Source organism: Larimichthys crocea, chromosome VIII (genome assembly GCF_000972845.2).
Source record: "Larimichthys crocea isolate SSNF chromosome VIII, L_crocea_2.0, whole genome shotgun sequence".
In the NCBI taxonomy this organism is placed as follows: Eukaryota; Metazoa; Chordata; class Actinopteri; family Sciaenidae; genus Larimichthys; species Larimichthys crocea.
The window spans coordinates 17,145,843-17,168,470 of NC_040018.1; the positions used below are offsets into that span (position 1 = coordinate 17,145,843).

Sequence of the window (22,628 nt, forward strand, 5' to 3'; positions counted from 1 at the left end):
CTCCATCCAGATGCACTCTCTCCTAAAGGAATCAGCCTTTTACCACAAGAAACCACTCGGATGATTATATATTCTGCTAAATAAAACATACAGAAAACATAACTGCAGTTAAATTAATACATTTCATTGACATTTATGGCTAGTTAAATATTTCTGTGGATTGTTGTGGTTGGTGTCAGTGTTTCTATAATTCTGACTGTGGGCCTGCTAATAAAGAGAGAGAACAGATTCACCTCCACATTTGTATTGAAGGGCAGGTCCTTTCTGTGTGGAGTTTACATGTTCTCTGTGGTACTCCGTGCACTTAACAGGTTAATTAGTGACTCTAAATTGGCTGTAGGTGTGAATGTGAGTGTGAATGGTTGTCTCTATGTGCCCTGTGATGAGCTGACGACTTATCCAGGGTTAGTTCAGTCAGCCGGGATAGGCTCCAGCCCCACTGTGACCCTGATGTGGTTACAGATAAGGGATGGATTTGTATTGGATTTTATAAACATACACACCTTCAAATCCCTTTTTAAAACTTAAATAAGTCTCATGTGTTTTTAGTGTGTGTCGTTTGAACGTTTAGATGATTTGAACTTTCAGTATTTAGAAAAGTGCACATGTATAACACGTGTTGTTGTTGTTGTAGAAGTATGTTGTTGTTGTTGTTGTTGTAGAAGTATGTTGTTGTTGTTGTAGAAGTATGTTGTTGTTGTTGTAGAAGTATGTTGTTGTTGTTGTAGAAGTATGTTGTTGTTGTTGTTGTAGAAGTATGTTGTTGTTGTTGTTGTTGTTGTTATAGTATTTTGTGAAATATTGATTGATGGCTCTGGGTACCTTCAAAGATCGTTTGTATCGACACTCAGCACAGACGTTGTTTTACGTGGTGATGCAAACATTTTACAAATAGACGATCTTTGGGTTCAGCTATGGAGGACCCTATATCTTTTTTTTGCCTGTTATATATTTCGCTCTCTTTGCAACAAACTACTCAAACCTAACAATTTCCGATCACAATCATTTAAAATAAGCCAACAAAAGTATTTTAATTAAGCGAAAACAACCCCTTGGTTGTGAATACACATCTTTTTAATCATCAATATCAACTCAGGCACATTTCTGGGCAGCTTACACACTGCCCGGTCCTGTCCCACGTTGTGTTCGCAGGAAGACAGTGACCGTCCTCTGATGGCTGCTGTCTTGTAGTCCACACATTTACACTGCTGTGTGTGACATGGAGCGACAGTAGCACCGGTCTCAGACGCAGCCTACAGACGGAGCTGACCTCCGGGATACAGACCCCTCGCAGCGATGTCAGTGAGCCGCTGTGTGTCTCTGTTTTCTCGGCTTCAACGCCGCATTAGCGCGCAGCCTGTCCGCTGCACCGCCCTCAGCTGTCATGTGTCTCCCGGCTCTGTTTTCTTACATCAACCACACCAGGCTGGTGCTGTGGTTTGCAGCAGAAAGGTTTCATCGAACAGCTCTTCTCCAAAACCCCCGGACACCTCTCTGTTTGTGCCGGTCTCTCTGAAGACTGACACTCCTGTGGATGGGAGTGTGGGAGCAGAGCTGACACAGCCGCTGGATAAAAGTGAGTAAATCCACCTGAGCTGGTCTCTGAGTTCAAAATGTAAACGTGTTGTCTTTGTTGTTGTTGTTGTTTTTCGTCTACCAGTGTCTGTGTTGTTTGCTGCGTGTACTTCTATAAACATAAACACGTGAGTCATTGTGTGTTTGTGATGTAGGTGAACTGCTCAAAATTATGAACCGGTTTTATAAGAGGAAGGAGATGCAGAAGCTGGCAGCAGACCACGGGCTGGATGGTGAGGACCTCTCCACATGTCATGCAATCAACAAGAACTGCCTCGTTTTATAATAAATGCCATTTTATTTAGTGATCATCATAACTACATTTACTCTAACCACATGTTATTGATTCAACCTGAGCTGTGGCTCAGGACGTGGAGCATTAATCACAAGGTTGGGGGTGCAGCATCTACACTAAATTACTGCTTTCTCCCTACGTTGATATTTGTGTGTGTAAATGAATTAGAGGCTAAATTGTAAAGCATTGTGTATAAAAGCACAGTAGAAATTCAGAAAAAATGTAGAATATTTGGTCAATAGTCAAAATATCCTCACAATTGCACACAAACGGAAAAGTTATGAATACAAGACATATGTTTCATTATTTTTTTTAGTTGTGTCAACATGTCATTCAGGTGTAATTAGACATGTTTTAACATCAGTACCTCTAGGTTATTTCATAATGTACAGTATGTCACCTCTTTGCCCTGATAAATGTTGCCATAAACACCACTGTTAACAGAATAAACTTCCATAGTACAAATACAGACTAATACACTCAAAATCTTTAAACAGAAATATAATGATTTTCATCATGTGCTGCCTTGATCTCATGATGTTATTGGTTCTGATGTCAGAGTGATGTTGGCGTCAATCTGGAGCAAAGTGGACAGAAATGTTTTCAGCTTTGTATGATGAGACTTGTTTGTTTGTTTGTTTGTTTGTTTGTTTGTTTGTTTGTGGGCGCACACAGCACGTCTATTCCACCAGGCCTTCATTAGCTTCAGGAAGTATGTCCTGGAAATGACATCACTCGCCGCCGAACTGCACATCATCCTCAGTGACATCTGCTACGGAGCTGGTTTGTCACTCTTTAATCAAACCTTAGGATGGAATTGTGTCAAACAATAATAGTAATTAATTAATAACTTCAATTTCTGTTGTATTGCAGGTCACGTAGATGACATCTACCCATACTTTATGCGTCATGCTAAGCAAATCTTTCCTATGCTTGACTGTATGGATGACCTGAGAAAGATCTCAGACCTCAGACTTCCTGCTAACTGGTATGTACTCTAAATATATATAAATATATATATGAACTTGCACAATATTAATTGCTGGTTACATCATTTGTGTGTGTGTGTGTGTGTGTGTCCATCAGGTACCCTGAGGCTCGCGCCATCCAGAGGAAAGTGGTTTTCCATGCTGGTCCCACTAACAGTGGGAAAACGTACCACGCCATCCAGCGCTTCCTGTCTGCCAAGTCTGGAGTCTACTGTGGCCCCCTGAAACTACTGGCCCACGAGATCTTTGAGAAGAGCAACACTGCTGTATGTCTTCTTCTGTCATCTGTTTTGTTTAAGGGAGTACTCCACTCACGTTATGTGTCATCATCTTTTAGCTCTTCCTCATCATTCTGTACTGAATATGTGCGTGTGTTCACAGGGTGTTGCGTGTGACTTGGTTACCGGAGAGGAGAGGTCCTTCATGGACCCTGAGGGTCGAGCAGCTGGTCATGTGGCTTGCACCATTGAGATGTGCAGTGTCACCACGCCTTGTAAGTAAACATAACGCTAACAAATATTTGTGTTTTATTAGCATACATATAACAAGAAACCTCAGCACTGCTCTGGTGGACAACAGATTGTATCAGCTAAATCAAAACTGAATGGTTGACTGCTGTCTCCGTTCAGATCAATCCAGTTCTGTTACTTCTGAATAAACGTTTGTCCTCTTCTGAAGAACTGATATTAAGACACAATCATTTGACAGATTTCAACAAGCATATCTCTTCCTGATATTTTTGATTACTCATTACAAGCAAAATGTTTCTCCTGTTAGGTCATGTATAAATGTAGGCTTCTGATAGAAATGATGTTTGTGTGTATTGATTAACAAAAAATGATGATGCTGTGTATCTTTGTCTTTAGATGAGGTGGCTGTAATTGATGAAATTCAAATGATCAGAGATCCTTCCAGAGGCTGGGCCTGGACAAGAGCACTGCTGGGTTTGTAACACACTGAAAGCATACAGTCAAACACACACCACACCACACACACACACACACACACACACACACACACACACACACACACACACACACACACACCTCTATCTCAAGTATACTGAACTAACAAGCATCTATTAAAACTTTCTTTCACCATTCAGCTAATGAAGCTCACAGGACTTCTTTTTTAATTTTGAATCATGATCATTTGACATTTCCTTTGTATCTGTTGTAGGTCTCTGTGCAGATGAGATCCATGTGTGCGGTGAATCTGCAGCCATAGACTTTATCAGAGAGCTGATGTACTCCACTGGAGAGGAGGTGGAGGTGAGGTAGTAATATGCCGTATAGCAGGAAGAGAGAAGTGTCAATGATGGTTTTCACTGTTCTTTTTTTTGTAAATCATTTTGTTTGAGTAACCACTCTCACTCCTCATTCATTTCTGTCTCTTAAGGTTCACAACTACCAGCGTTTAACTCCATTCTCAGTCTTGGATCAGGCTGTGGAGTCATTAGACAACTTGAGACCAGGAGACTGTGTCGTCTGCTTTAGCAAAAATGACATCTACTCCATAAGCAGACAGATTGAGGCCAGAGGACTCGAATGTGCCGTGATTTATGGAAGCTTACCTCCAGGTGAGTTTGTATGTAAGGAAAAGATCCAAAATGTCACCCATGTCCTCAGTCCCTGCATAGATAAAGACTCTCTACCTATCTATGAATGAATTTATATTTCCATGTTAATTTAAGTAAGAGGTGCTCAAATCAATCAAAACAGCTCAACATTTATCCAAAAACATCATAAAAATACTTAGTTTACCAAGAATGTACTTCAGTTTTTGTATGATTTACAGGCACCAAGCTGTCACAGGCCAAGAAGTTCAATGACCCTGAAGACCCCTGCAAGATACTGGTTGCTACAGATGCTATTGGAATGGGCCTTAACTTGTAAGTGCCATCATACACATTGTATAACTTTGTCCAACAAAAATAATTTGAAAAGATTATAAAAAAATATTTATATATATATATCATTACATGATCTCACTGGAATTATGTTTCTTTTAAATTAAGTACAGAGTGTGTTGTCAGTGCCTTGTGAAATCAAGCCTTCATTCTAATTCTATCTTGATGATATATCCACCTTTATTTTTTAATGTTTATCTAAAATCATCACTGGGAATTTAAAACCCCTTTCAAATGATTCATGTTCAGCATACAGCTTTGTTGCTAAAATTAGACATGTTTTAAGCGTATGCAAGGCAGCTTTGACAAGACTCTTCAAGATGTACATTGGCAGTGTAATGGACGCACTATTTTATTTTTTTTTTACATTATTTTTTAAAGAAACTTTGTAGATTTCTTCAACTCAGCTCACATCTCTCCGTTTTTTCCCCGCTCTCTCCAGGAGTATAAAACGCATCATCTTCAACAGTCTGATAAAGCCTAATACTAATGACAAAGGCGAGAAACAGATGGAGACCATCAGCACATCTCAAGCCCTGCAGATAGCTGGCCGTGCGGGGAGGTCAGTCACTGTGGTTAAAAGTAGCAACAAGCCATTTAGGTTTCTGTCATATTAAGGTTTTAAACTGATCTCCTCTGTCACCTCTCCCAGGTTCTCCTCCAAGTTTAAAGAGGGAGAAGTTACCACCATGTACAGAGACGATCTGCCCATTCTGAAGGAAATACTCAGCCACTCTGTGGACCCCATTGAGGTGATCATTTACTCACAGACACACACTCTTAAACCCTGGAAAGCCTCGTATCATCATTGTGTATGTTTATTTCTTCCGTTCTGTTACAGACTGCAGGTCTCCATCCTACAGCAGAGCAGATAGAGATGTTTGCCTATCATCTACCTGATGCTACACTATCAAACCTTGTTGTGAGTATAACCATCATCATTCTTCTACCTTTTCATTAAGTATTAAGAATGAGCGATATGAAAAGTGAGCTTGAAGGTTTATTCTTGACCTTGGAAATTGTATTTTTTTTAAAAAACTCATTGACTAGATCTTTACTTTTTATATAACGTTTAAAAAAAATCACTTTTTTTTATGCCCTACATTTATCATATTTATCATTAAAAACATACCTGCGTTATTCACAATGCAACTTGACTACCAACGGTTTAATCTCCAACTGACTGAAGTGACATCACTTGAGGCACAGCTCCCTCTTCAGGCAATATAGGCTTTATACAGCATTTAGTTATGTCTTAGTACTCACCAAGATCTGTAAACAATCTTTAATGTGTAAAATTCCTGTTTAATTAATGAATTGAGTTGTCATGGAGATAGTTCAGTTGTCATCGGATTTCCTTGGCTTGAAACTTTGGTCACGTGATAACGTGACAACTGAACAATCTCTTTCTATCTGTTGACATGTGGCAAAAGCCCAGAAAGAAATCTAGTAAGTGGACCTCGAGTTAAGATTTATTTTCCCCAAAGGGTCCAAATTCTTTGAGCTGTTCTTTTAAACAGCTGTTGGGTTGATTTTGGCTCGGATAGTTGTTCAGAAACTATTTAGATGCATCTTAAAGTTGCTCTGTTTGATTGAGATCCAAGACTGCAAGATAAACTCAAATAATTGACATCTTTCTGAAGCAATTTTCACATGATATATACTTTGAGTGACACATTATGCCTCTGAAAGATCAGTAAGAATCCTAAAAAATGCCAAAAAATCTAAATGTTACAGCCGCTTGTCAGAAAAGAAAGTCCAGGTGAATATTTTGCACTCTTGAAATCATCAGTTTGGTTCATCACTTTCATATTGAAGCCTTGTCTTGCCTCTCTCTCTGCCCTTCTCTGTCTCTGTCTTGCAGGACATATTTGTCAGCCTCTCTCAGGTGGATGGTGTGTATTTTGTCTGCAACATTGACGACTTCAAGTTCCTGGCTGATATGATTCAGCATATCCCACTGAACCTGAGGTCACGCTATGTCTTCTGCACTGCTCCCATCAACAAGAAACAACCTTTTGTTTGTACTTCTTTTCTAAAGGTGAGTATAAGTAAACGTGGGAAGATGAAACATTTCACATGTAATCATCAGCCAGACTCTCAAAATTATTTAGATCAGTTCATCAGAAACTGACTCACTGATTCAGGGTTGCAAGTCCAAATAGAGGTTGGTGTTTTTTTTTTATAGGCGCTCACTTTATCACTTCAGGGTTACAACACACTAATAAAACAAGATTGCTCCAGCATCAAAAGATTGTCCTCAACAACTAACCTTTGAAATCCAGGGCTACACTGTTGACTGCAGTGATTTTTATCACTGATTTTCTTTTTTCTTTTTTTTTTTGCTCAGTTTGCCCGTCAGTTCAGTCGAGATGAACCTCTGACGTTTGACTGGGTCTGTCGCCATGTCAACTGGCCTGTGGCTCCACCCAAAAACATAAAAGACCTGGTTCACTTGGAAGCTGTTCATGATGTGTGCGATCTTTACCTCTGGTTAAGGTAATGTTATGTTTCCACTTTTTTTAACCTGTTTTATCTTGGGCTGCTTTTTTAAATATAATTGTGTCTGAAAATGTGATGCAGTGACTTTGCAACACAGCGCTTATTATCATCATCATACTTCTTTCTCCTAACTCTTGTTAACAGTACAACATTACATTCTCATGGGTGGCTCTGCTCGTCATTGCTTGCCCACTAAACTTGCTGTTGATATCTCCTTCTGTCTCTGTAGCTACCGTTTCATGGACATGTTTCCAGACACTGCCTTGGTTCGAGAAATCCAGAAGGAACTCGATGATATCATCCAAGAGGGTGTCCGAAATATCACCCGTCTCATCAGAGCCACTGACCCAGCCATCACCGACCCCCTGCAGACACAGGCCAGCAGGCGAGGCCGTAGTGGAACTGCCAGCAGTAATTATCTGACCAGCAGCAAAGGTCAAAGGGGACAAAGAGATTCAGGAGAGGTGAGTGACGGCTCTCTGGCTGGCCGCCTGGTGAAAGACGGGCTGTTGACTCCTGATTTGCTCAGGCAGCTGCAGAGGGAGTGGTCAGAGCAAAAACCGAATCCCACCAATCAGAGAGCACTCGATACAGAAGCTCACCATAATAACAACAAAGGGAGGAGGAAGAAGAAGAAATGAAGACGAAAACAATTATGTGCTGACTGTTGCACGTGATCAGCGCTGTTCCCATGGAGATCAATAACTTGGATAACATCTGGCGGTTTGTTTGAAATTCATCGCGATTAGAAGCAGTTAAAAGGGATTTATTGAATAAAAACACAGAATTGGAACATTTAGACAAGAGCAATGTGTTTGATTATGATCAGCTGAGATAGAGTTGAGATTTACACCAGAAAACTGTGTTATTAAAAAGTTATCATGTCACTATTTTCCACTGCGGGGCTCAAATTGTATGTTTTCTGACAACACACAATAGTACAAACTGTAACTAGTGCTGGAAAATTAGTTAATGTACGTAAATATACTTCCTGTGAACTACTGGCTGCTCTGTTAGCAAAGCTGAAGGACCAAGTATGCAGTTAGAATCACCATGGCAACCCGAAAACTGCCTGTACGTTCATTTAAAACTGTCAAATTAGCTCAACAACAAACTTTGCCGACACATTATTGTCCTGCTTGAGCCACTGCTGGTCAACAGTTTTGACTTACCACAATGTTTGAGTGGACACTCAGGCTGTCGTTAATGCTGATGAAGCATTGTGATCACGAAACACTTTGAAATGTTCTCTGTGTGAATCAGTTTACTTTTATTTTGCTCAGTATAGTCCAATGTAAAACCACCAGAACCACATGTTTGATATGGGCAATGACTTTGAACTGAACTGAACTGGAGTGCAGCCCTGTTAGTGTCTATATACAGATGAGATGCTATATTTTGTATTTGTATATTTAACATGATGATAGTTGTCAATAAAAAATGGCTCTGTTTTTGCTCTTGATTTCATACTAACCAAATAATGCAAACAGACAACGAATAATCCAGACTTTACGGTCGGCCACATTTTTTTGAATGGATATAGTAAAAGTAGAATAATTCCATCAAAACTTTGAATGGTACATGAGGAACAAAGAGGTAAGATCATTAAAAAACAGTTTTTTTATAGGAAACAAGTCATGACAAATCAGTCAATGTACATAATACATATTATATATAAAATATAGTTATTTTAATCTGCTAACACACTGTTACTCTTATTTTTATCTTTAAGTAAATTGAATTTGTTCAATTTATCTTATTTTACAGTATCATAAATATTCTTATCATTCAACATCAGTTTGTTTAAACTCTTCAATGAAGCTATGTGATGTTCAGATGGCTGCACCTTTCCAACAAATATTTATATTTATATTTTTTAATATACATTTCCACAACATTCAGCCTAAGTCAAGCAAATTGCTAATATTTAGTGATCTTATGGACTTCAGTTAGGGTTCAGGTAGGTCATCAGAGAGAATGAAACTAAAAAGGAGACAGGGTTGGGCGGTAAGACAGGCAGGATTGGAGAGAGATATGGGAGAAAGGGGTTTGGCTTGTTAATCATTCGGTTAGAGCGGAGATTGGCCTCTGCTCAGTGGACTGTGAGAACAGAACGAGGACAGAACGAGACCATCTGAGCGGGACAGACTTTCTGTTATCTTAATATGATAAAATTTTGAATGTGTTTTTCTGTCATTTTATTGGACTGTGTGCAGTTGTATTGTGCAGTGAAAGAGCAACACAAACTCGTTAACAAACCAGCTGGAAGAGTTTTTATGGTTGTACATCAAAATGTTGGCTGTTCATCTTGTTTCTTTCTTCTTCTCCAAACTCCAGGAGGACCCTACAAAGAAGGTAAGCACTACTCCACAGTGTCATACACAGTGATACATATAACCTTAACTAAACTTTGTTCCAGTCATTATCAGCATTAAATAAACTAATTTCAATTTGCAATCTGCTGCGTGAAAGTTGCACTGGATTAATCAGATTTTAAAAAACAATCAATTTGCAATACACATAATTTGTTAAATTCATTTACAAAATCTGAACAGCTGCTGCCCTGCTTTTATATAAGTCACCCATTGTCTTACACTATCTGCATGAAGTTAAATTCAGTGAATGTATGGTATAGTTTTGTTTACTATATGCTCTAATGTAGTGCTGCATCATCCACTGTTAGAAATTTGGTCAGAATTCATCATTTATTTATCCAAAAGAAAGGCCAGTGGAATTAAAGGATCAGGGTCAAGGTGCCATAATCATGAGTTATTGTGTCACCATTTGTCTGTCCTGAGCAATGATTAACATCATTCCCTGGCAGTGTCACTACTCCTCTCTTAGTGCAGAGAGATCAACACACTCTCCCAGGGATAAACTATTGGCACTCCCATCATGAACACTGCACACACACAAATACTGTATAGAGTGACACCCAACCCCAGGTGCACTTTGTCCTAGGGATAATCTACTGAGAGTGGGAAGGCTTTTTGATAAATGTCTAGCTCTAATTTTCATGCCCTTGAAACTGAAACTGGACCCTGTCCGAAAGAAAAAAGCTTCTTTAGATGTTCTTGAGGAAGGTAAGAGGAGATGAAGAGATCTATAATTCCCCCTCTGTAATAAATCAATCAGTATGGCTCATTTATCTTTGTCTCTGTTGTCTGTTTTCTGTGTCTCTCTCTCTCTTTTTTTTTTAGGTGGACAGGTTTCTGTATGCCATGCGTCTCCATGATGATCAGCTAAAAGACATCTCGGCTCGTTTCCAGGCTGAAATGAAGAAGGGGCTTTCATCAGAAAGTAACGCTGCCGCAGCGGTAAAGATGTTGCCCACACATGTCCGCTCCACTCCTGATGGAACAGGTTAACTCACATGAATGGTTTACAAACTTTTTAGTATGTATTCTGAAGAGACATACAGTACAATATAGATGATGTATTTTTATCTCTCTCCTGCACTCCTGCAGAGAAAGGACAGTTTCTGGCGTTGGATCTTGGAGGCTCCAAGTTTAAGGTGCTCCAAGTTAAAGTGAGAGAGGGCATGGGGATTAAGAGGGGAGGAGTTGAGATGGAGGAGAGGACCTACCCGATACCTAAGGAGCTACTCATTGGGAAAGGAACAGAGGTATGGAAGAAGGAGATGGGGAAACACGGACAGCAGAGAAACAAGAAACAGAAAAGAGACACTACATGAATTCTACACCTTCTCTCTGACTGTCTTTCTCTCTTCTCTCCCTTTCTGTCTGTAGCTATTTGGCCACGTGTCAGAGTCGCTAAAGGATTTCCTGCATCAGAGGAACATCAGTTTGGAGAAGAAACATCCTCTGGCCTTCACTTTCTCTTTCCCCTGTGAACAGACTGCCTTAGATCAAGTAATGATACTCTATATCCATCCATCTGGTTTTCATGCGACTACAGTGTCTGTATATTGTCTTATTATTTTCTTTCTTTCTCTGTAGGGATTCTTGTTAGGCTGGGGTAAGAACTACCGGCCTCGAGGCCTCCAGGGTAAAGATGTGGTCCAGACCCTCAGAGAGGCCATTGACAGAACTGGGGTAGGACGCCCATATGCATTACAGTATACATGAGCTACTGTTACTTTACCTGTATCACAAACTATTTTTCATGTATCAGACAGACCTGTATACATACCAAGACATGACTCTTTATTGATTTGATTCTAGACATGTAGCTGATGCTTTTGTGTAAAGAAGCTTTGGTCTGACTGCACACAAACTGTGCTGTAGTTGTAGGTGTAGATTTTATTCTTATGACATGGTGTATCACTCTGTAACTCACTTTGCACTGCAGGGTTTGGATGTAGAGGTGTTAGCCATGGTTAATGACACCGTAGCAACCATGATGACCTGCGGCTTTGACGACGAGTACTGTGAAGTAGGGCTTATCATCGGTGAGTTCATTCATCTGTAGGGGAGATATCATCAGACTCATACAATTCATGGTAGCTGTTTGAGGCAGCAGACAACTGAAACTACTCTAGCCCTAAACCTAAATAATTGTAAAGTTGTTGTGCAACTTTAAACTTTGGCTCCCTCTAGTGGTTCATCATCTTAATGCATGTGTGTGCTGGAGTGTGTCTGTGTGTATGGTTTTGTACTATTTTGACTTGATCTTTTACAGTGAAGACATATTCACAAACTATGTAAATAGGAGAAGATTATAATTAGGGTTAAATTATGATTAGTTTGGGATTAGCATTTCTTGTGATTGATTAAAGGCAGAAAATGAATGCAACCAGTGCAATTTTCTTTTGACATTATAGATATAAGCACATGGGTATCCTATATGTTTGTGTGTTTAGGTACTGGCACCAATGCATGCTACATGGAGGAGCTGCGTCACATTGACTTGGTGGAGGGGGACGAGGGCAGGATGTGTGTGAACACAGAGTGGGGCGGCTTCGGAGATGATGAGTCGCTGAATGATTACATTACTGAGTTTGACAGGGATGTCGATGCAGCCTCCAACAACCCTGGAAAACAAATGTGAGGAAGGCAGATTTTCTCATCATGTGGCATGTATGACAAACCTTTTTCTTTCCAACCTTTTTCTCTGTTTCCATAATTTCTTCCTTATTGTAGCTTTGAGAAGATGATCAGTGGGATGTATCTGGGTGAGTTAGTGAGGCTGGTTGTATTGAAGATGGCTAAACTTGGACTGCTGTTTGATGGACGTGTGTCTGATGCCCTGAGGACTAAAGGGAAGATAACCACTGCACATGTAGCAGCCATGGAGGAGTAAGTTATCTGTCTCTGTCTCTGTCTGTCTGTCTGTCTGTCTGTCTGTCTGTCTGTACCATACTCCCTCTGTCTGAGAACAAGTGATACCATACATGCCTGTGTATTTCAGGTACAAAAATGGCCTGAAGAACACCAAAGACATTCTTACGGAGCTTGATTTGAACCCATCATCTGACGACTGCATTGCTGTCCAACATGTTAGCACCATCGTGTCCTTCAGGTCTTCAAACCTGGCCGCTGCAGGGCTGGCAGCCATCTTAAGTCGAATTAAGCTAAACCGGAATCTGAGGACATTGAGGATCACTGTGGGTGTGGATGGAACCGTGTACAAGACGCACCCACAGTAGGTTGTTTCTAAAGTATTCCCCAAAAATCTGATTCATCCATGGGCCAGTGTGATGTGTAAAATCACAGGTGTGAATGATACAATTAATGATGGCTGAATTTCATTTAGCTGCTTCAGTTTCAAAGCGTATCCCAAGTTACAGCTTCAACCAGATTCATTAACTATTCACACACTGAGATCCTTCCAGCACTGGTTCCTTTTTTAATTAACTTCAGTCATAGAATGTCTGAATGTACTCAGTGCTAGATTTTGATCCGTATATATAAACCCACACAATAATTTAAAAAAACAACAACTATTGCTGTAAATATATGTATATGTATATATAGACCTGTTAAGAAGCATTTATAAGTATCTAAATTAAAAATGTTGGATTCTTATTTGTTAAATCAACAGTACAGTAGTGATGTATGAAAAGTTATTTCACTCCTTCCATTTCAGGTATCCTAAACGTCTCCATAAAGTAGTTCGCCGATTGCTTCCTGAGTGCCATGTTAGATTTGTCCTCTCAGACAGCGGCAGCAGCAAAGGAGCTGCCCTGGTGTCAGCCGTCGCCCAACGACTGGCATCACAAAGGCGACAGGTTAGGATACTGTGTGTGTGTTCCTGTACTGTATGTAAGAGTACACATTTCATCCTCATTAATGCTATCATATGTCAAGTCAATTTTATTAATTTTTATTTATTTATATGTGACATAATCTTTCTTGTATTCCAGGTGGATGAGACGCTGGCTCCCTTCAGACTGAGTCAAGAGCAGCTGCAGTTGGTTAAGACCAGGATGAGGGCTGGGCTGGAAGCAGGGTTGAAGAGTAAAGGCCCCTCTACTATCAAGATGCTGCCTTCTTTTGTGTACCGTACACCTGATGGCACAGGTCAGAAACTAAAGAAGAAATTAAAATGAAGCGCACAATAAGCAAATTCAGTCAGTTGATCCAAAGTTTTTTCAATTGTCCAGGAGAAGATGAATCAACTGAAGTGACTGATCTTTTTTGTGTTTTTCCAGAAAAGGGAAAGTACCTTGCCTTGGATCTGGGAGGAACAAACTTCAGAGCATTGCTGGTTAACTTTAAAAAAGGACTGCAACATAATGTACGACTTTACCATAAGATCTACACCATACCACAGGAGATCATGCAGGGCACTGGTGAAGAGGTTGGATTTTTTTTTTTTTTGCCACATTTATACCGAATGATACAGACAGAAAGGCTAGCAGTGGTGGGCAGACAGACCAAATTAAACAAGTTAAGATCAGTACATGCTTGCCTAAACATATTCTACAATTCCTCATCAAAAGCATTTCTTTCTTTGTGTCTCTGTCTCTAGTTGTTTGATCACATAGCGCAGTGTGTTAGTGACTTCCTGGACTACATGGGGATGAAGAATGCTCATCTTCCCGCAGGCTTCACCTTCTCTTTCCCCTGCGAGCAGACAGCTATTGACACGGCAAGTGTGGACACAGAAAAACTCTCACACAGGAATAGCAACCGCTGGTCAATGATCAAATTAATACACTTTCACTTTTAAATGGAGCTCAAACAACAACAAAAGGATAAACATCGGTTTTGTAACCTTTTTCAACCTCTGAATGTTCTGCAGGGCACATTGGTGAGCTGGACCAAAGGCTACAAGGCCACAGACTGTGAAGGGCATGATGTTGTTAGCTTGCTGAGGGAGGCCATCAAGAGACGAAATGTGAGTCAAAATACATCAGATTAAAGATGACCTGCGATTTGTCAGCGGTGAAAGAATAATGATGCTAACTTCCCCACTTTGTACCAATTTATTCATGAATAAAGTTGAAACAGTGACTATGTAAAATGCACAAAATGGTTTCACCACAAAATAAATGCATGTTATGACAACGAATGATCCTTTTGATAAAAGTCCAGACTCACTATATTCTTATCAATGTAGAGTACAGTATGTTATATTACAGGACATCTTGGATGTTGACTCATATTCTAAATATGAGACTATAACTATGAGAACATGTCCTGCAATAACTGGATATATAGAAGCGTTGATAAGTAACACGCATGTGTGTGTATTTGTACCTGTAGGAGTTTGACTTGGACATAGTAGCAGTAGTGAATGACACAGTTGGGACCATGATGAGCTGTGCCTATGAAGATCCTCAGTGTGAGATTGGACTGATTGCTGGTATGTGAACTTCAGAGTGTTTACATCTTTTGCAAAGATGATGACATTTTGGCTAGTCTGTGCTCTCTTGTGAGCTTTTTGAGGCTTTGTGTTAAAATTGAGGCTGTGGCTATGTTTAGGGTTGTGTTGTGTGTATATATGGGGTTTGGAGTTTGGGCTAGACAAAACATGGACCAATGTGGGTACTGTTTGTGTGTGTTCTTGTTGCTAAGTACTCTTGATTTTGTCCCTAAAGACAAGCTACCAAGTTTGACAAGCAGTACATATTTTAAATGTTTTATTGTAATGTTTGATGTATCGCAGAAATCGGCCATATAATTCTGTTTCACAGGAACTGGCACTAATGTTTGTTACATGGAAGAACTGAAGAACATTGAGAAGACTGAACAAAAATTTGGAAAAACAGAGGAAGGAGAAAAAGAGGAGCATATGGTAAAAGGAGTCTAATGAAATACTTTTTACTGATGTCATTCAAAGTTATTAAGTTATATATTGTTCATATAGTTATATTGAATTATTTTTTGGATGATAACGCATGTATTTAACCCTCCCATTTGTTTCTGCTCACAGCAGGATGAGGGGACTGAAGGAGAGAAAAAAGAGGGAGATGCTGAGATACCAAAGATGTGTATAAACACAGAGTGGGGAGGTCTAGGTGATGACGGTTCTCTGGATGACATAATCACACCTTATGACGTTGAGGTGAACCAAAACTCACTCAACCCTGGAAAACAAAGGTTAGTGTGTGTGTGTAACTTATCTGTCTTTTTCCACATACATGTGAATACTCTCATACCTGAAAATGTTTTTTTTAATATAGTTTACAGTCTATAGTTTATTAACTTTCATGTTGTTATGCCGATGTATGCATGTCATGCTCCTGCAATGTGCTCACACAGTCTAACGGATGTGTCTCTCTGTGAATGTGCAGGTTTGAAAAGCTGACCAGTGGGATGTATTTAGGGGAAGTTGTCCGTCAGGTTTTGTTGGATTTAACCAGAGGAGGTTTGCTGTTCAGAGGACACGTTACTGAAACTTTAAAAACACCTGGAATATTCCAAACCAAATACCTGTCACAAATAGAGAGGTACGAGACACCGTTCAGTGATGACGTTTAAATCTGCAAATGATTTCACCATACTACCACACACACACACACACACACACACACACACACGTGTCTCCTGTGTAAGTGTGTATGACAGTCGATGTGTGGCAGTATTCTACTGTAATGTGTGTAACTGTGTTTTGTCTTCCCCTAGTGACCGCCTGGCTCTACTGCAGGTCAGATCTATTCTCCAACAGCTGGGGCTCAACAGCACCTGTGACGACAGCATCATTGTCAAAGAGGTAGAACACAGGAAATGACGAGCAAAACTGTGTCATGTCAGCAGATCAACAACTGATGACAGAGCAGTTTTCAACCAACTTTCACTATGTTCAATGTAAAATTCAATTTTATGTAAGGTCAACTGGGTCAAATTTAGTGGCTTGTTATACTGACTGTGCAGGACAAACACAGACGATTGAAGGAATTGATTTTTGATACTGTGACATTGGTTATAGTCAATATAATTATAGTCAGACTACTCTAGTAATCTAAATCAATTACATACAGTATGTCTGGCACCAGAAACCTTCTTCATTTCAGATACTTTAGCTATTGCAGGAAAAACACAGCAAGAATTAATAACATTAGTCTTCACTACATTTGAGTTTCCTCATTAAACTATGTTAGTGAACAAGGCCATGTCTTGCAATGTTGCCATCATTAATAGTATTAGTGTTACCTGTGCTTTTCTATTAGTTTTTCTATTAGTAAAGTGGAGGAAACATTTAGCTAATGTGACTTTATGCCACTCACCTTAATAAAAATATCCATTTACATAAAATAGTGTAATTCTGCAACCCTGTGGTCTATTTCTTGCCTCAAATGCCAGACAGAGGTTAAAAGTTTAAATTTTGAAACACTACAACATCCAGAAAATCACCCAATCTCACTTTGGGATTTAGATTTCTCCCTCTGGTTTAAGGAGTAATATGATACTTTCTGGCTCAGCAAACTGTGGCCCAATAGTCTGGTAAGTGTTGCAACCATGATAATGTTTCTCATTGTTATACAGGTATGTGGAGCAGTGTCACGTCGTGCAGCTCAGCTGTGTGGGGCAGGAATGGCGGCCGTGGTTGAAAAGATCAGAGAGAACAGAGGCCTGGACCATCTGAATATCACTGTAGGGGTAGACGGGGCGCTCTACAAACTTCATCCACAGTGAGTATTTTTTATTTTTATTTGTTTTAGTCGTGGGATAAAACTGCTGCTACACCACTTATTCAGTTTTTTTTTAATGTTTTGTTATTTGTGACTGGAGAGACAACTTTTACTTTTTTGCTTTTGCTTCTTCAAGTCACCTGTACAAACTAAACAGTTCTTTCTTCTTCTTCTGTTTTAGTTTTGCTGGAGTCCTCCAAGAGACTGCCAGGATTTTGGCTCCTCAGTGTAACGTGACCTTTCTGCCATCAGAGGAAGGCAGTGGGAAGGGTGCCGCTCTCATCACAGCTGTGGCTAGACAGAAGCATGACTGAAAAGAAATATTTACCAATATTTTATTTTTACTTTCCTCATAATGTTGAGTGCCCAGTTCCCTCAGCAGTGCCAATCTTGGCTGGGTCCTTTGTTGGTTCTGTTGGTCTGGGAGAGCTGCAGATTGCTGTGTGTTAACACACAGACACAAATGGATTCATCAATATTTTAAGAGCTTGACCTGAAGGGAATAACACATGCAGAGGTTTTCATTGCATGAACAGAGCCGCCAAAGATTTAATTCTGATACCCAAGAAGAACTGGATTTTTACAAAATGTTTGTCAATCCAATCAATTAAAAAAAAAACAGTTTCCAGCATATAAGAGATATCTTTCTGGCCTAGCAAAAATATTTGGTTCTTGAGGGGTTTCTAATAATTACTGACTCAGACGTGGGGAATGTATCACACCCACAGCTGCGTGCTCACATGTCGATGTTAGCCGTGCACTGATTAGACTCTCCTTTGATATCAACTCCATGCAATTTGTTTTTGGAAAAGACAGAACACTCATATCATAAATCACACACTGCAAACTACACAAGGTTACCACTTCATATAAGACCAAATAAAAAGTATATATTACAACTGTTTCAACTTCAAGTGCAGTTCAGTTGTCAAAATGTGATTATACTGAACATATGAACAGTCTCAGTGAGTTGCCACTATGTGTTTGTTGTTCTTTTGTGTTTAAGATTTACACGACTGTAATTTGTATCAGTGATTTGGTTATAAGTTCCTCAGTTCTTCACGCCAGATAATTCCTTAACAACAATTTTAATACATATTAAAGAGAAGGGGTGTGTGTGTGTGTGTGTGTGTGTGTGTGTGTGTGCGTGTGCGTGTGCGTGAGCAGTGTGTGTGTGTGTGTGTGCGTGTGTGTATGTCAGCACTATCTCAGTATTGATGAAGGGCAGGAGGAGGACTGGAATGCTACTGTGCACATTTCCCGACAATAAAACAACCGGTACTCTGTTCGGTCATTCTGGACTGACTCAATGTCCTTGTGATCGCCTGTCTGTCTCTCTACTCTCTGTCTGTCTGCCTATCTGTACCTCTGTACCATTTTGGTCATTCTGTCTGTCTGTCTGTCTGTCTGCTTAATCTGTCTTGCTGGATATTTGCCCATTTGCCTGTGATTTTATCTGTCAGTGCATGCTGAAATAACGGTACGCATGCAGAAACACGGAGTTCAAGGCATTTGATGTAACGAGTGAAGATGGAAAGTTTTAATATTGTATGTTTTTGTGAATGTGTTGGTTAGACTTTTTATTAAACCCTTTTGGCAAAAATTGCAATTAGTGTTTGTATTTACAAGTTGCACTATAATCTTGCACTACTGATTTGACAATATTGCATAGGGAATGAGTAGTGCAATGATCAGTGTACTTATGCTAATCCATTTATGACAGATTACATGATGTGTTGAAGATGAAGACAGGCAGAAAGCAGCAGTGTGCAAGGAATATAATGATGCAAAGCATCAAGAAAGAAAGTGATGTATGGAAACAAATCAGAAAGGGTTACAGGAAGAAAGGAAATGTATCGAGAAAGTCTACGTGCTAACAGGAGTGAAACAGTAGCTAATCTGTCAGGGATTAACATGTTAGAATGCTACCTCATGCACACACAGACACACAGATCACAGTAATCCCACACTGTCCTAGTAGTGACCTAGTAGCTTCATAGTTAGACCACACATGCACTGGCTGCACTTTCATTGCAGCAACACACACAAACACAGCTGGGCTGCTGAATCTGCAGCACATGTAGCACAGAGCTGTGACTGATACAGAAGCTGGCAGGCTTTCTTTTCCTTTTCCTTCAATGTCTCTTTGAATCTACCTTCATCCTATATCACAATACTCCTCTCTGTTGTACACTTTCTTCACCTCTACAGTACATCCCCCTTTTTTTATTTAGTTTTTATTTCAGTTCATATAACCTCAAATGCCCCCTCTCATCTTTCCATCTTCGTAAAAAGGCATTCCTCAGGGAGCAAGGTGTGTGAGTCTTATTCACTTTCTTTGTGTGTGTCTGTATCTGTGTTCAAAGATCTGTGAGTATGTGGGTGTGTGTCTTTGTCTCCCCTGTAAAACAACAATAAGAGCTTTGACACACACACATGCACACACAGACACAAAAATGGTCACCAGTAGATGGGCAGGATTCTTCAGGACCTACAAAAGGACGAGCCCAGGCCCTTTTCCGGAAGGATTGTGTTGTGGGTTTTTTTACACATACAGCAGTTTTCAGAGAGCACGGGCAAAAGATAGAATGAATAGAAGCTTGAAGACGGGATTTGAACATCTATATGGAGAGGACAGTGGAAAAATAAGATGCCACAATGCCCCAAAACATCACTGTGGTGACAACTGTTGGATGGAGGCTCCACTTGATCATGGGAAAACTTTATCAATGCAGGTAATTCAATTATCTAGATAGTATAATAACCTGGAGGAGCTAACACTGTTGAGATTGGGATTATCTGTAATAGTGCCACTGCTGGTTCAGTGGTGAAGATGTGGGATTAGTTTTAATACTGCTATGAAGCACAAGCATGTAGGTAAACGATCTACATGAACATAAACTATATAGAGTCTGAAAAAACTGTGTGTTATCATGTAACATCATGCTGGTTGGCAGCTGGTTTTCTGTAATGTGTTGTGCTAGTGGTTAACATAATGTTTTGTCTCAGTCTGCAGTAGAAGCAGGGTGCCTAATGATTGTATATATTGATCAGTGGTGTCAATTTAGCTGCCAGCAACCTTTACTAATAATGTGGTCACTCTGCAATGAAAGACATGCTAACAGCTGGATAATTGGTATAGCCCTATCATTTAGACAGACTAAATTAAGAGAAGCGGACTGAATCAACTATGTCCATCTGCAGGATGACAGCATAGATCTATTACAGTATTACAAGACACACCCTGACCCTTGAAACGGTCACAGTCATGAAGTTATCTCAACAGATGTACAAACCTCTTCTCGATGGAAATGACCTTCTCACATCGCATGTTTTAATTCCCACACCTTTTTTTGTCTCTGATCAGATGCTGGTCAGCTCCATTTGATGTGACATGTTGCTGGATAAAGTTGCTATCTTGATTGTATTTGAGAGCATTTTACAGGGTCGCAATATGAAAATGGTGTATAATCAAACACTATGACTAATACAATTAATACATTAATAAAGAATATTGACATGCACTGTAGCAAATATGCACAAGATTAAGAGCAGAGTTCAATGACCAAAATGTTTCCTTTGAATTGTTAAAACAGAAAACGGACATTTGACATGAAAACAGCAGTCGGTTCGGCGTTATGTAATGTTATTTTTTGTGGATAAGTGACAAAATGTAGATGACATGATGGTCCATCATTTTAATTTTCAGTTCAGATCAAATTTTCAATAAAAAACTTTAAATATCAGCCTCAATAGACCTACTGTCAATGCAGCCAAGGCAGCCTTGCTTGCTGCTGAAGATGTTAATAGCAATCTCAGGAATGAAGAAATCGAAAGGAGAAGAACCAGATATGGGCACATTTCTGGAATGCATTCATGAACTAAAACATCCCCAATGGGTTCCTGTAAAACGAGCATGGAGTTTCCTGTATGATCTGTATTCTGTCTAACAAAACAGAAACACAGAGAAATCTACATTAGACATTTGCTGCATTGAGCAATCAGATTTGAATGTGACATTTAATTTAATAATGATGATTTAATGTGTACTAAAAGCTGTGACATATTTTAGTTAAGTAGTAGTTTAATAGATCAAAAGCTTTCTTTAACAATCCAAATTAATTCTTTTTTTTTTTGCTTTTATTCTTGTTTAGACATTTCCATAATCAAAGCAGACATCAGAGTCAGTTAAGAATTATCTGTATAAAACATCTTGGTTAAATTAACTTCACAGCCCACATATTGAGTGTATAAAGGATTACAGTCCTTCTGTATTTGTTCGCTGGAGAGCCCAGACAACACACAGCTGTTGTTGTTGTGACAATGATGTCACGTCTGTCTGAAAGGACAGTGGAGCCAGAGAAAGTGGCTGTCATTATAGAAAGGTGGGTGGAGTGGCCCACTCGTGGATTACTGTGCATTTTTAAGAGGTGAAAAGATATGAATGAAAAGAAGTCAAAGCATCTGTGCACTGAACTTTTCTGCAAACATTTAGTTTACTGTCTACACACAGACCTGCATAGAGTCTCACACACAGGAAGGCAGGATCATACATTTTCAGCTAGAACACCTGAGGTGATAAAAGGTAATACTCTTTTGACACTGCCTTATTATATGCATTATATTATATTATATGAGAGAGAGAGAGCTACATGTCTTATCTAATGCAGAAGCGAGTTATGGCAGAAGAGAAAGTCTGAAAAAACAGTGTGAGAAACAGCGGAGTGTGGTGTGGAGCAGTGGAGTGTGGGACTGAGACATGCACACACTTGTATTGTCATTTAAAAAATCTAAATACAATACATTTTCTAACATATCATCAAGAAGGTAACCAAATTATATTCTTTTAGGACCTGAAAGCAGACTATCTGGCATTTTGGCTTCAATAATGTTGGCTAACTGATTAATCTACAAAGTTATTCACTTACAAATAATATTCATACTTCAGGATTTCCTGCAGTGTTTTATAGAGAAGGGGGTCACCTACAAACATCTAAAAAAATGAATACTCTCCTCTAAAATAAGCCGAGGTATAATTTCACACAACAAAAGCCATGTATTTAATGACTGTGGCTATTGTTTAGGCTGTCATCTACCAACTAAATTAATCACAAAGTGAAATACATCATGATCGAGGTAGTTTACCATCAGGGTTAAACATTTTTTTATGGGGGAAAACCCTGAACTTGCAAGGCATGTGGCCAATATGCCTGACCAAAACAAAAAAAAATCATTTTGCTCACACATCAGCTTTAGTACGTACAAACCTACGAAGAACCCCACTCCCATGTTTATGCAGACAACAGACATAAAGCTAGA

General features: G+C 39.5%; 2 protein-coding genes across 3 annotated transcripts; both read left to right on the top strand.

The window, feature by feature from the left end:
* Positions 1 to 1,002: 1,002 nt before the first annotated feature.
* Positions 1,003 to 8,721, top strand: supv3l1 (SUV3-like helicase). The gene is made up of 16 exons (XM_010732356.3): positions 1,003 to 1,576; positions 1,731 to 1,808; positions 2,546 to 2,653; positions 2,744 to 2,858; positions 2,957 to 3,125; positions 3,241 to 3,352; positions 3,726 to 3,803; positions 4,039 to 4,130; positions 4,258 to 4,438; positions 4,657 to 4,750; positions 5,211 to 5,330; positions 5,421 to 5,520; positions 5,610 to 5,690; positions 6,633 to 6,809; positions 7,119 to 7,267; positions 7,500 to 8,721. Exons 1-16 carry the CDS (start codon positions 1,297 to 1,299, stop codon positions 7,909 to 7,911), a joined length of 2,346 nt encoding a protein of 781 aa, XP_010730658.1. The 5' UTR covers positions 1,003 to 1,296; the 3' UTR covers positions 7,912 to 8,721.
* Positions 8,722 to 9,389: 668 nt separating this feature from the next.
* hkdc1 (hexokinase domain containing 1) lies at positions 9,390 to 18,894 on the top strand. 2 transcript variants are annotated; one of them, XM_027281433.1, is made up of 21 exons: positions 9,390 to 9,625; positions 10,471 to 10,633; positions 10,738 to 10,895; positions 11,020 to 11,142; positions 11,230 to 11,325; positions 11,582 to 11,681; positions 12,093 to 12,276; positions 12,373 to 12,528; positions 12,641 to 12,874; positions 13,319 to 13,460; positions 13,596 to 13,752; positions 13,884 to 14,032; positions 14,204 to 14,323; positions 14,477 to 14,572; positions 14,941 to 15,040; positions 15,372 to 15,472; positions 15,611 to 15,777; positions 15,972 to 16,127; positions 16,303 to 16,390; positions 17,164 to 17,309; positions 17,491 to 18,894. In XM_027281433.1, the coding sequence occupies exons 1-21, from the start codon at positions 9,563 to 9,565 to the stop codon at positions 17,621 to 17,623; spliced, it is 2,832 nt and encodes a 943-aa protein (XP_027137234.1). In that variant the 5' UTR covers positions 9,390 to 9,562; the 3' UTR covers positions 17,624 to 18,894. The 2 variants fall into 2 exon arrangements, with proteins under 2 accessions (XP_027137234.1, XP_027137235.1); XM_027281434.1 differs by having other exon boundaries at positions 15,614 to 15,777.
* The last annotated feature ends 3,734 nt before the right edge of the window (positions 18,895 to 22,628 follow it).

What these genes read in the sequence shown, in the direction of transcription:
- supv3l1 (XM_010732356.3), top strand. Translation starts at nt 1,297, where the DNA reads ATGTCAGTGAGCCGCTGTGTGTCTCTGTTTTCTCGGCTTCAACGCCGC. An exon ending in TTGAGAAGAGCAACACTGCT is followed by an intron (nt 3,126 to 3,240) that starts GTATGTCTTCTT and finishes GTGTGTTCACAG; the next exon opens with GGTGTTGCGTGTGACTTGGT. An exon ending in GATCTTTACCTCTGGTTAAG is followed by an intron (nt 7,268 to 7,499) that starts GTAATGTTATGT and finishes CTGTCTCTGTAG; the next exon opens with CTACCGTTTCATGGACATGT.
- hkdc1 (XM_027281433.1), top strand. Translation starts at nt 9,563, where the DNA reads ATGTTGGCTGTTCATCTTGTTTCTTTCTTCTTCTCCAAACTCCAGGAG. An exon ending in AGGAGGACCCTACAAAGAAG is followed by an intron (nt 9,626 to 10,470) that starts GTAAGCACTACT and finishes TTTTTTTTTTAG; the next exon opens with GTGGACAGGTTTCTGTATGC. An exon ending in CTCCACTCCTGATGGAACAG is followed by an intron (nt 10,634 to 10,737) that starts GTTAACTCACAT and finishes GCACTCCTGCAG; the next exon opens with AGAAAGGACAGTTTCTGGCG.